The sequence below is a fragment of the Madurella fahalii genome (assembly GCF_045866475.1).
Source record: "Madurella fahalii IFM 68171 DNA, scaffold_4, whole genome shotgun sequence".
Taxonomy (NCBI): Eukaryota; Fungi; Ascomycota; class Sordariomycetes; order Sordariales; genus Madurella; species Madurella fahalii.
Genome location: NW_027263974.1, coordinates 3,472,725 through 3,486,940, shown reverse-complemented (window position 1 = coordinate 3,486,940; position 14,216 = coordinate 3,472,725). Strand labels below are relative to the sequence as shown.

General features: G+C 50.6%; 1 protein-coding gene across 1 annotated transcript; it reads left to right on the top strand.

Annotated features, from left to right (window-relative positions):
• Positions 1-4,423: 4,423 nt before the first annotated feature.
• On the top strand, positions 4,424-9,096 carry MFIFM68171_08010 (NACHT domain-containing protein; the record flags this gene model as incomplete). Its single annotated transcript, XM_071063430.1, has 4 exons — positions 4,424-4,485; positions 4,550-4,841; positions 4,937-7,395; positions 7,464-9,096. The coding sequence occupies 4 exons, from the start codon at positions 4,424-4,426 to the stop codon at positions 9,094-9,096; spliced, it is 4,446 nt and encodes a 1,481-aa protein (XP_070919531.1).
• Between the last annotated feature and the right edge of the window lie 5,120 nt (positions 9,097-14,216).

The window sequence follows — 14,216 nt, the reverse complement described above, 5'->3', positions numbered from 1 at the left end:
AACCTGGCTCGACGGCTAGAGCTAAAGGCCGAAGAGGCCGAAGCAGAAGAGGAGGAGGTGGGGGACGATTCCGAAGACGAAGACTAGAAGTCTTCAGGGCCTTATGTATTATATATGACATTTGGTGTCTACTATTGTGGTTTCCTATTACATGTTGAGACAGGTTATTCACCGGCCTATACGGTACGGTTTTCCTCTGTATATAGCGGTCGAAGAGCCAGCACACCCTTTCCAGAGTAAAAAGGTGTAGAGATAATAATAATGAATTATGTCTAGGTAATCCTATGGATTGAATCGTGGACCCGGTCAGGCTCGCCTTGTCATGGCATCTCAATCCACTGGCTTAACATGAATAATTGGCGGGAATGTGGTCTTCTTCTCACATTCCACGAAGTAAGCGGCCAACATTGTCTCCAAAATGGGATTGTCAAATCTGCAATATTTACTTCCGCCAGCCTACACCCAACTACTCAGCACGTTAGTCAATCTAGTAAACAGCATTGGATATTTCTCCGTTCCTGGGAACTATTATGCGCTGAAGACCGTTTTGAGACTACGAAGTGCCGTAGCAATTACTCAAGACAGAATTTGAAAATAGAGCAGGAATGCGGGAAAGAACATTAGGAGTGAAAGAAACACCGTCCCAGCACCGGAATGGTAACGTAAAGAAGAGCCACGGTGGCTTATGGCATGGGAGGATTGTGTCATCGGAAGTCATTGTGGAACTGGCGAATTAATCAAGATGTCGACTCAAAAAAAATTCCCCCCAGTTGCTAGCTCAGCCTGGGTCCCAACACGATAAGGGTTAATAGAATGGAGGCGGCTGGAATTCGGTCTGTGTCAGCAGCTCGATTGACCGCTCTAATTGTAACCGCTATTAGGTCACTTCAATTGTTGAACAAGCTTACAAAGACAAGAAGGAATATGTCGACCCACACGGCACAATTTAACCTGTCTCTTTCCCATCAAGCTCATTCAGTAGTACGGAGTTTTCTCAGCGTAGATAGATTCTCAAGCTTCAATGATTTTCCTCCCCACCTCTCGCTCAACTCTTGTCAAATTACCGGGAAAGCCCTGTATACTCATTTGGCAGCCAAATTCTACATATAGTACGGCGCTCTTTAACTGGCGTTAGGTGTGTTGGTATCAGGACGACGCATGGGTCTCAACATCTCGAGAAAAGTAATGGCGCACGGTAGAAAATGAGAAGTGCTACAAAATGCAACCTACATAACACGAGGATGAGTCCATAGCGTTATATAATCATTATGAATGCGTTGAACCATTGACTGGTTTCGCTGGACACGGAAAGCAACCTGCTGGATTGGGAACAAGCCGGGAGGTCCTACGCCATCGCTTAACCTGACTACGACCTGACAACCAATTTTGCACAGCAAGGCTACCTAGGTAGACATTATGGCCCTGCAGGATTCAGCCGATACCCTGCTCCGCAAGCAACCCCAAAGTTCCTAGTACCAACTTATCGAAATTAACCTGTGGGGAACGGCTAATATGTTTGCCGGTTGCATTACAACAAGTAGGATTCACACATATTTGATGACAAACTCGATTAGAGAAAGATATAAGAATGTTGGATCAGTCATTTACTTACAGCCTGGCCTGCCACTGCTCCATCTGGAATTCCAACGCCCTTGAGTCGAGGCACGTTGAGGAGGATGATGCCGAAACTATTCTCCGCGTTACTCTGCTGCTTCGGTGGTATCGCACTCGCTGCCGAACATGCCACCCTGGGCGTGAATATCGAACGACGTGCAACCTCCATCGTGTATGTGACTGCATGGACGACGAGCACGGTTACAGTGAATCCTTTGGATTCGACCGTTTGGGGGACCATAGCCACATTAACGGAATGGCCGTTCACTACAACATCGACTATAACATCGGAATGTGTTACCGTCTCAAACATCTTCCCTCCAGAGGAATCGACCAGCGACTCAACAACTAGCACCATAACAGCCACAATCGCCTCCAGGTCGACTGTCACCGAAACCCGCACCGACATTCCGCCAACCACGAGATATTCCGTCACAGTTGCGGTAGTGAGCCAATCGACCGGCCAAACCGAGCATAGCGTCCTCTGCACCAATACGGCTGTGAGGTCGTTTTACGTCACAGCGACTTATACTTCTACACTCACACTCGCAGGCACACGCACTCGTGCCACCAACACCGAGGTCTGCATGACATCGAGCACTCGATGGCTCCCCGGGCCCAGTGTGAGTTTTCTCGCACCACCAACCAAACGTTGGTGGGATCCGGGGTACTATACGGATGCGACCATCATCACATTCCCTGAGGCCATACCAACAACCACCACAGTCACCGTTAGCACCGATACTTTGGTGTATACAGCGGTGGTTTGCAACAATCCCACCACGCGAATTACTTCTACATATTATACGTTGACTCGGTCAACCACCTCAACGGTGTACGACCGACGTTCCGACTGCAGCCCGGACTCTTCAGCACCGACCGCTACCCCTCTGCCACCCCCGGTGCTTCCACGTCGCAGAAGGATCATTAGGGAAGTACAAGACGCCGCAGGCCCCGTGCGTAGGCAGGGTGAAGCACCGGTGGACTCGAGTACCATCACAATTATTACGACAGGATTACTCAGCAATGGCACTATCGCAACAATTACTCGGACCGGGATCGTGGAGACGTACACGCGGACTTTGACCACGATAGTCATGGTTGGTGCTACTATTACAACAACAGCCACCAGACACATTTCTGCGTGTTCCCTGCCAACCACAGCAGCTTGACAAGCAACAAAGTTGAGGGCCCTTCGTAATCGAAACTAGAAGATGCGGTTCAAGGATCCAGCACTACTATGCCTAGCTGGACAGCAAGCGGCGGTCTGATGAGTAAGACATCTAGATTATTACTGTGTCTCGCGTGCAGGAGCTTGCCAAAAGCCATTAGAAGCGCACTTGTTGAATTAAAGTCGAAAAGGCTATATGCTGCAGTTGGAATGGGGAGATGATGTAAATACGGTGTACATTCATAAGGCAATATACGCCCAGTTTGCAGCTGTTACGGAATGACAATATCAGCAGCAGCATAGGCTCTGCTTGGAGGAGGGGGAGAGATGGTAGCCAACCGTCCCGTATTTACATCGGGAGGAGATTATGCTTGGCACGGGATTACCGTGCCTAGGATCATTAGGTTAGTTTGAAGGATTGAAAGTAATATAGGGGAGCTCAAAATGAAGAGGTCATCAAAGATGAAGTACTACCTTGGCTATCCGCCTAGGGATTACAGGCATTCTCCTCGCGCAATTGTGTTGTCAATTATTGCAATGCTTTATCCGCAGCTAAAAGTATCCGTCTCCCATTTTCAATTTCACCGGATCACGGCTTGGTTGTCATGATATCGCATACAGAGGGGTGTGACAACAAACCTGTATTTTCCTAATTAATTCCTATCCGGCCTAGGATATTCAGACCCGATACAATTATTGCTACGTTGAAAGACACTTGTCTGGAGCTACCAACACGCCTTTCGCTATTGCGAATTCCGTCTCCCAACTTTTTGAAATCACATCTCATTCCAACAAGTACTCAACACTGGTGAATTTTTGTATCTTGAAGTTAGATAGACAATCCACTACTCCTACTTAGCCTATCGCCGAGATCTTCTAATTCCCCTAGAGTCGAGTTATATAGCTATTTAATGGTAAGGATAGTATGGAACAACGACCTTAATTCGAACAAATCCAGAAGAGTACAGGTACTAGTAGAGCCGTTCCCAAATATAGGGCCATAGAATGGGTCACCAGGAAGGGACGATCAATTTACGTCCAGCTGTTGGTATCCTCGTCCACAACCGTCCCCGGTTTTGACTCGACGACCGGTCCGCATCCACTTCGCGGCCCGCGTAGAAGCGCGTATGGTGTCGCTTGCCGATGATAACGACGGTCAGGCGTGGAAGCCCCTTCTTCTGGTCGCCGGGTACATGTCCTGGCACGCCTGGCCAAGGTGGTGGGCCGGGAAAAATAAGTGGCATGTGGCTGCTTGTCGGACCTAAAACATGATTCGGATGATGGGCCTCAGGGCCCAGGGTCCAGGGCTATAAAAAGTGGGCACTGCGGTCCAATACTTACTTAGAAATACGGGCGGGGTAAGTTCCACTTTGTGCACCACAAAGATCAGCATCAGATCGAAGATCTCGGTTGGGGAGTGAAAGGCAAAGCTTGCCCGGAGCTCGGCGGCAGCTTTGCCCATAGTGTGGACCGAGGCTGCATACCTTAGGTGGCTGAGGCTGTGCCCACCTATCCCTCCAGCACAGCCCCTTCAGGCGGTCTCATAATGTTAAAACAAGTTCAAACCACGGTTCATATTTTGCGCCTTCGCATTTCAACCTCCTCAAAGAACCCATTCCCAAACGCAGCTGAGAGATCATGTCGCAGTGGCGTCATGGGAACGCTGACGAGCCGGGCATGCCCAGCGATGGGCAGGACAGGTAATTATGCCCAAAGAACCAGCGCCATTGCTTCAGTCACTAAAAGCTTGTCCATCTGCTCCAGACAGTCTGCCGCGCTAGGGCTTTTCGCAGAGGCGCTGAAGAAGTTTCAAGCCATAATTCCACAGGACGAGCGTGCAGCATTCGACCAGTTTGGCAGCTGTGGATCCATGTTGGAGGTCATCGAAGCCCAAGCGGCCAAGAGCCCGGAAAAGAGTCGCCTTTTACGATGTTGCAAGAAAATCAATCATTTCGCAACGCGATGGGAGCCTTTCTTCGAGATTACCAATATCGTAGTCAGTTCGCATCCTGAGTGGGCAGCCCTGGCATGGGGAGCCGTTCGACTCGTGTTCAAGGCAAGTAAGGTACCTTAATGGATTGCCTCTCGAACCGACATCTCATTCATTCAGAACTTGAAGCGGTCGGATCATGGAGTACTGACAGATAACAGCTTTGTGACCACTACACTGTGTTCTTTGAGAAGCTCGCCGACATGTTTGACCGAATTGCGTCCAAGCTCCCCCACTTTGGGCGACACATCGACCTATTCAACAGGAGAAAGCGCCAGCGTCCAGACCTTGAACGAAACGCGGCGTTGACACAGACGCTCGGCTACATCTTCAAGGACATTATGCAGTTCTGCCAAGAGGCTTGCCACATCTTCTGCGCAAAAGACAAAGGTGTCCGGTACAAGCTCAATGTTGTCAAAGACATTTTCTGGAAGCCATTTGATGCGAGATTTTCAGACCTGCTCGCGCGGCTGGACCGATACGAGAAGATGTATGAGTTGGAGCTGAATCTCGCTGACCGGGAAGAGCTCATGGGACACTACGAGAACTTTGAGGCCTTCGTCGCCGAATGCAATCGAGAGCGGGAGATTAGGGAAGGGCAGTCCAGAAGGGAAGAGGCACTAGCCTTGCGACGTCAAGTTCGCGATATCAAGGCTTGGATCCAGGCCCCGGAGTACATGGCAGCCCCGGAACGGGAAAGGGTAGCCTGTTCGGGATCGTGGCTCTTGGAGAACGACGCCTACGTGACATGGCGGCAATCCTGGGTGGAACCACAAACAGACTGTTCGGAGCCCGAACAATCGTCAAGAGCCCTATTCATATATGGCTCTCCGGGATACGGAAAGACCGTCCTATCTGTCAAAGCAATAGAAGACCTAGAATCCGAGAGCGGCGGAACGTGCCGTGGAGACGAGACGAAAACAGTGGCATTCTTCCACTTCAACAAGATGAACTCTCGCCACAGGGAGCCAGCACAGGCGTTGCGAGCCATTCTGAGCCAGATCATCCATAAACACCAGGACGACAAAGAGCTGATTGACGCTGCGACTGTTCTAATGGATGTGGAGGGCTCCGGCCAGGCGGTTGCCTCGGAGGGCGAAGTGGCCGTGATCCTGAAGCTCTTCCTTGAGCGATATCCATCCACGGCTCTTGTGTTTGACGGGATCGACGAATGTTCGGTTCCCAGAAATTTCCTTGACAAGCTATACGCTATCTGTTGGTCTAGCCATTGCCGGCTACTGCTATTCAGCCGACCCAATGTCGCTGTTCCTCTCACATGGCAACACCGCTGCCGACATATCCGGCTCCAACTCGGCGCCAATACGCACGACATCGCCGCTTACGTTCGGCCCCGTATGGAGCAACTGGTGACATCTGAGCTTATTCCGGCTCTTGATATTGAGCTGTCTGTCAGCCAGATCGCACAGAGAGCTAATTCCCTCTTTCTCTGGGCCAGGGTCCTGATGGATTACTTGGAATGTCCCGCACTCACGCCTGGCGAACGGCTGAGGGCAATTTCTCATCTGAATCTCCTTGAAGGACTCAACCCACTCTATACCGAAATCCTCGATACAATCCAGACAAAATTCAGGGAAGAGAGGGATGCCGCATACCGGGCCTTTCGATGGATTGCCGTGGCTCACCGGCCGCTGAAGGTGTCAGAGCTCCGTACCGCGTTAGCGGTGCAAATCGGGAAGAAGTCATCCGAATTGAACTATATCGCCAACTTCCAGCAGTCTCTTATCCAAATCTGTGGTGCCTTGGTAGAAATCCACCAAGATGACACCGTCCACTTCATCCATCTGTCCGCCAAAGAATTCCTTACCGATGCATGGAGGGTTTTTGAGCCACGAGGCCCTAAAGTATACCATATCGACATTGCTACCACGCACATATCGGTTGCCAGCCTTTGCCTCTCATACATTATACACGACGTCCCACAGGGTCCTCTTAGCGGCTCAAGCACGATCAACGCCCATCTTCCGCACGTCGAGGCCAGCCTTCCGCTCCTCAGATACGCGTTGGACTGGCCAACCCATGCCGTTGAGGGCTTAAAGTGGAAAACATACCTGTGCATGTCCGAATTCTCGCGGGCCTGTTTGACATTCGCCCAAGTCACTGAGGAGTTCCTCCAGATGAAACGCGCCCTTGGGGTGTGGCTAGAGTCAGTGTGGGCTTTTGGCGCTACACCCCACGTTCGGGATCTCGCAGTCCATCTTTCCAACGCGCATGTTGGAAAATCGGAAGCAAACGGACCGCATGGGCATGCCGAGGACCACCACACTTTCGACGTTTTCCTAGGCCTCAGGAGGGGCATCGATCTCTTAGCAGCTGACTATGAATATCTACAGAAAGAGTGGGCGCATTTGTTGGTCGAAGAGCCGTGTGAGCTGTGGGGACCAAGCATAAACATATTCCATACGTCGGAGCTGATGATGGGAACAAAGGCCGGGGCTCTGGTTCCCCCTCCCAGGGTTCCGGGGACCGGGGTCGGCCAAGCCCACTTTGCTTCGGACCCGACTTGCCCGGCGTCTCACGACAAGGTCGTGGAAACCCTATTGCTGACTCAATCCTCGCAGAATGGAGAGCAGATCGGGTCGGTCTTCCTCATCCCACCAGAGTAAGTTCAAGCCCCAACTATGCCGAGCCTGAACGTAAGCCACGCAATAGTCCCTAATGAGTTTGCAGATGTTACTTGCGAGAAGAGCACACTCTCCTTGGTATGCAAGCTGGCGGGGTCGACGCCCATCCCGATCCTGGGGCAGCCGCGTCTTGTCCTTGGGACGATGAATCGGTTCATGACACAGATTCCGATTCCGGATCCGATATCAGTCCACTAGAAGCTTGCGAGAAAGCGTCCATAGCCGCTCGCTTATCCGTTGGTTGGCGGGCTCGCATCCAAATCCGACCTACTTCAAGCTCGTTGGGCCAGTCGCAAAACGCACAACTGATCGACGTGGTCGTCGATATGCCGTGGGACCAGATATTCCAGATGCTGATGTTAACGTTCTATCACGAAGAAACTGGTCACTTCCGGGCTCCTGCAGCTTTCAGCCGAGATCTAAGGACGATTGTTGTGCTGCGCTGTGTCGTGCGTCTGGCGTCCGATGGATACGCCCTCCAAAAGATCGACAGCTCGGGCATTCGCAACACCAACGAGGAAATTCTCCAACGACCTCGTTCAATATATGCAGAGCAGTTGGACATGTCGAATCAAGTGTGGTACGCCGTGTCATTTTCGCAAGATGGCAGGTACTTCGCAGCCATCCGTTCCGGGCCGATCTCCCATGTGGACACCACGGACTCAATTCCCGGAGAATATTATCATTGCTCCGTCGCAGTATTCAAGGATATCGGCTGTGGGAATGGTGATGCGGAGCTTTTATACGAAGAGATTGCCAGCACCGGGCTCATGGACGAGGTGGGAGGCGTCACCAAACCCGTTGCATTTCATCCCTCGGCGCCATACTTGGCTATCGGGAACAGTGAGGCTGTCTACCTCTGGAAGTTTGATGTCAAGGATGAAGCACCAAGGGAGCTCTTCAGCGGCAGAATCGACAACCTGACATTCTCGCCCACAGGCACCATGCTCAGCGGAGATAAGGGATCACTCCCAGTATTATATGAAGTGGATTACGAAATGCTGCGATGGGACCGCTCGCCCCCGGGAGAATTAAGTGATAACGCATCAGAAAGCTGCCAAGGGGACTGGACTGAGAGTGGTGATTATGACTTCATGGCCAATTTCGTGGACTTTGATGCGGAAGGCTTGGAGCAGATTCCGGCTGAGGATACCAAGCACGTCCCATCGCCCGCCCCAGAGAGCCATAGTTCGATAGCTTGTACCACGGCGGGGCGCTCGAACATTCAAGGTGTTTTGGACCTCGTCGGCGTCGTCGAGGCGGGAAGAGATGCGCTCGCACCCGCCATACAATCTTCCAACGACAGCCTCGTATTCTCTTCGGCATCCGGCATGCACCGCTCCCTCCTGATGACAGAGAGGAGCGTTGGAGCAATCGTTTTGCAGGCTACCGCGGCCGACGGGACGGTTAAGACGGCCGACCTCCTACGGGTTCCCAAGTCAGTCCTGGAAGATGGATTCCACACGACCATTATCAACCCAACGGCGGATTCGTCATCCGTGAGGCTCGTGCTGAACAAGGCTCCAGAGCCGACATACGTCTTTGGCCGAAGCGCGAACATTCAGTTTCCCATAGTAATCGACAGGCACAAGGACAGCATCCCCGTCGTTAGCACGAAGCGGATGGTGGGCTGGGAGGAGCAGTCGCGCGTTGGCCGTAAGAGGCTGAAGAACGAGTGAGCGAGATGTGGAAGAGCACGCGAAGGACAAGACTAGGCCCTGCGGGGGCGTTCACTGTTGGGGGAAATCCCTAGATATTGATGTACCGGCCTCTCCGTGATGACGATCTGACTGGAACGTTGAGGCATCCCCTGGTCTTATCCTTCTTCGTTTTCTTCACCTGACTGCCGCTGGCTTCGGTGGACGGATCTGGCTTTGCCGGTGGGCCTGAGTCTAGCCACAGCTCAACAAACTTTGGCCCGGCCCCAAACTTCTGTACCCTCGGCGGTGGGTAAGGTCGTGACCGTCGTCCAATGTAGCGAGTCCGGCGATGGTCTCGACCAGGTAGTTAACCCCGCTAGCCTTGTTCTTCTCCTGAAAATAGGTAGTTCTGACTCGGGTTCGTTTTAGGAATGACACTAGTCTGGTCTTGGGCCATTGCTACTAGTATTTAAATGCGACTACTTATCAGTTAGTCTAGATACCCGTCCATGTAGAACACGGTATTGATAACGTTGATATTGACCAGGCTCCTGGGGGGTCGCTGAACAGACAATAGCGAAAAATCCCTTTATTACGGTCAGTCTGCCCCCGAGGTCCTACTCAAAATGTGTCGGGTCGTAGCAAGAAGGTCCTCACGGAGCCGATGATACAAATTTTATCCGTAAATTGTGTAGTGGTCGTTTCGCTGGTGCGGTTCATAAGCACCTAGGCCTGACTACGGGAACAATGCCTCGAGAACATGCCGGATACGATGGGAAGTTAGTAGGGCGCGGGAGGATGCGTCCTTCCTACTTGATCGTTGAAATGTTTGTTGGTAAAAGTCGGGGCTGTATGCGGATTCGATGAGTATGTCCGCCTTTCTGCGTTTCTTCTGCCCGGTACCTAGGTAGCTGAAGGTCACGCTCGTGTCGTGTGTGCGCCGCACCTAGCGTCTCACCGTACTATATATCGCGACACTCGGTCTGTGGGGTGAGCAGCGAATTGTAGTACCCGAAGCTGCAGATGAACCGGAGGGGTTAGGCGTGATCCTGTAGCTCTAGCGATGAGATTCTTGATAGAAAAGAGGCGTTATACCTGACGGACAGTGAGCGAACAGGTATTTCTAGACCAAACATATCTGGGATCTCACTCTGTTGTCGATGGCCTCATTGCGCCCCCCCCTTCCCAACCCGGGAAAAAAAAAAAAAAAAAAAAAAAAAAAAACAGAGCCAGCCTCGGTGATACTGATGCGGCACTTTTCGGACCTATCTCCAACACCGCAACTCTGATATCTTCAAGGTGTGTTGTCTTCAGCACCTGCAATATGCGATTAGCTGATCACTTTAACAATTTGCAGATGGCTATCCGAGCATCTACCGAACTTGTTAGTAGGGGCGACTTCTCCTTAGTGGGTGATGGTACGCTACGGAAGACGATCGATTTCAGACTGTCTACCTTGCTTTGCCTACCTACTCGAAAGTACCTTAGTCTCTAATCTACAGCCCTCATTCCTCCGGTCGGCGGCTGTGAGGTTCTTATGATCTGTGCGTTGTAGAGTGTGGGGCTCTTAACAAGCCCTCGGCTGCCATGACTTTTACCTATGCGATTTGATTGGCTTATGGATATGGGATTACAAAAGTGGGTCAAAAGGTACAAGCGGTACCTCACGCTCAGCAGGTCCGAGCACCCGAGACTCCGTATCACTAATCTCTTCTACGACTAAACTTGCTTTTACGCGTAACGTACGTGATAAGCGAGTGCGCCAGACAAGCGAGTGCGCCACTTTCCACCACCCTACTACATCTACCCTCAATTACACAACCACAACACTAGGAAATAGTAATAACTGAATTGGAAACAGATGAATCAGACGATTCTGTAGCCACCTTGCAAGTGCGCGTATTATGGCCAGGCTTGCCGCACACGCTACAACACCGAATCTTCGTACGAGACTCCCCTATACTACCAACACTTTGTCGTGTTTCCTGGACCAGCTGCTCACCCACAGCCTTTTGATCTAGTAGATCCTGTGCCTCCTGTATAGTAAGTGACCCTCCAAGCCATACACGTGTTTTTTTTTTCAGCTCTCCGTCGCTTACTAAGCCCTTTATTGGCCTTCCAAAGTACCGAGACCTCTGCATATAGAAGAGCAACCTCATGTATTACAGCCATTGTACCTTTAGCTAATCGGTCTATAGCAGCCAGCATAGGTGTTGGAGAGTTACTATGATAGTTGGATATTGGATTTTTGATAAGCTCTGACTGTGAAGTGGCTTCTCGAGAGTTGTGTGGTGTTTAGGAGAGCCAAGGTAATGCCATACCTAGATTTGAGGCTAGAGGTATTAGGGTTCGAATACGTATATCCAGCTTAGATATCACCCTCTCTGAGTCGTACTGTAAAGGGGGTTGTTCTGGGAACACGTTGAGGGAGATGGACTACGATGTCTCAGTACCGAAAAGGGTTCGATCAGTGGGCGATAGCTTCACGAACAGCCTCCTATTGTCATTGACTACACAGAGACTGATCCTTACGGATCAGAAGTTCCCTGCGTAAGAAGGTTTCCTGTCAAAAAGGGTTATGTGTCAAAAGGGTCAGGAAGCTGGATCCTGGATCTGCAAAACACGAACCCGGATCAGTGTGATCCAGATTAGTGTGACTCGGATAAGTGTGATCCGATCTCTCGGAGACCCGTCAACCCGGGTCTCCGTGGTCCAGGAAATTGGGAATAAGAAGGAAGTTCACCTCCGTTAGATAAGGAAAAAAAGAAGACATCCTGAAATTTCGATCCTGAATTTCCATCCAAAATTCAACTCCGAACGTTCAGAGGTGCTGTGCATCCGACATTTCCCACAAGGTTCTTATCTACCCTAGTACAGTGACATCATCCACCGTTATTCAGCCGGTTCCCGGTCTGGCCTAGAGGGCTCTCGTTACAATTTATCCTCCCCTCTATAGAACCTGTCCTCAGGTTCACATTATCTGAACTCAGGGAAGGGTAGTGGTTAGGATGATATCGGGTAGGTATCGAGTGCTGTTTGAACCGCATAAAGTTGGATAAGGATTGAAGCGCTGCACCTCATAGGGCTCCTTTGCCCCGGGGATTGCGTGGTGAGAAAGAATTGTGACTTTGGTAAGGGGTGACAAGTTTTTGTACTCGAGGGGTTTTCAGCAAAATTTCGGTCGCTGCCCGGGTTTGGTAGGTCGTGCAGCTCTGCGGTGCTGGTACTCCACTTTCCGGCTCCGGTATGCATTCCAAATTATCGTCAAATTGTCTGGATTTCTATCCGATTTCACATATCACTCCTTTCGCAGAACTTGAATAGTATACACGCTCTTGCAATTGCATAGCTTATATACAACTGCAAATTGCAGACGTATATTGACCCTCTTTACTCGGGTATAAATACCCCTCTCCTCTCCTACCTTTTCCAAAACTTTTCTTCTTCAGGCCCTCTTCTATACATCGCTTTACTCGCTTTTCACTCTACTCCTATACGTAACTCGCTACCTGTCCTCGCCTCTCTTTCCCTCTCTCTCTCTTCCTCTCTTCTCGTTATCATTTCAGCCACTTTTCCGTTGCGATAGACGTTTTCGCCGCCTCCGCCGCCGAGGTTACGCCGTATATGAAATGCATTCGCTCGGCACTTAAAAACACCAACCCTCGTTCCAGCAAGGTCCTTATAATTAACTGTTCTTTCAAGTAGTCGACCTCCTCGCGTTGCTCCTATTACAACGTAAAGAAAGAGTTGTATATACCGGTAAGTTATATATATTTTCAACGGATTAGCGGGGGATTAACTAACGATTATAGGCCGCTACCGGAATAGTTAGCGACTCTATCGACCTTATAATCCTTATCGATACGGCTCGCGTTATCGTCGATTATCGTATAGAGGACGCCGAGGGCGAGCTCGATGAGGAGGGTAATTGCCTTCAAGTTTCTACGCTATCTCGCCGTAGCTGTAAGAAGATCGCTGCCGCCGCTAAAGATCTAGTTAGGGCTTTCGACGCTACCGAGACCGCTTATCGCCGCCAATTCGGCATTTCTGGTACTACCAAGCCGTCTTCTATAAATGCATTTATCTTAACGTATTTGATAAGCGAGCGGCGAATATAAGCGAGCGGCTGTGAGAATCAAGGATCCAAGGGTAGTAAGACCAGAGTGACTGGGTACGAGCAGTGCACATGCAACGCAGGAGTAGAGTACTCGTTAGAGGTGGGATGGTAGTCTCATTGAACTCTGCCTCCTTCCTAAGCTTTGTCTCCCGCCCTCCTTCTTATGCCCGTGACAGTATCGCTAGGGCTTACTTCCCCGCTCTGCTGCTTTGTCGTCCTCCTTGCTAGTGCGCTCCTTCGACACTCATCTGACGCGCTATTTATGCCATTACAGCTTAGTGCCGTTGTTGCTTCTGAGGCTCGCTTACTGAAGTGGGGGATAGTGCACTGGCTGGATAGCACTCTAAGACAACTCTGGGACTTCGGGTCCGGCGGTGTAGGTCCGGGGTATCGGGTTCCCGGCCCTCCGGGCTGGATCAGGTGATCGGACTGAGGACCCACTTTTTTTTCTGTATTTAAGACTGTCCTGACTGTCGACCTCGACAGTCAAGGACAATCAAGATCAACAGTTCAACCAATTCTTTCTTTCGATTTGCTTGCTCCATTGGGAGCTGTCTTTGCGGCCTCCCTCTGATCAGAGGGAGTCCTGCCTGTCTTTGTTGCTACTTTGGTCCAAGCCACGTTGTTGGGAATCTTGGTTTGTTGTCGGGTTTCTCAGTCGTTGTCTCTCCCCTTGTTTTGTTATCTTTGTTGTTTTGTTGATGGAGTGGATGTGTGTTTTCCGCTCCATTTCATTACGCTACGGCTCCAGGGCTTCCGGACCGCGCCTCACGCCGGCCCCGCTCAGTCGGTCCTCACAACTGTATAGAAATCGAAGTGCCGAATCTAATCTATGCCTTTCTTATTAGTAGTCTAACTATATTAGTTGTTGTAATACTCTAGGTAGCCGGAAGGTTATACTCTTGATACTAATTGGCGAGGTGATATTACCTAGCTAAGATAATAAATAGTAGGATAGCCCAGCCTAAGGCATTGACTCCTTAGATAACTATAGCCTACTCTCGATTGCCAAGCTAGGCCTATTTAGCTCTACTACGACCAT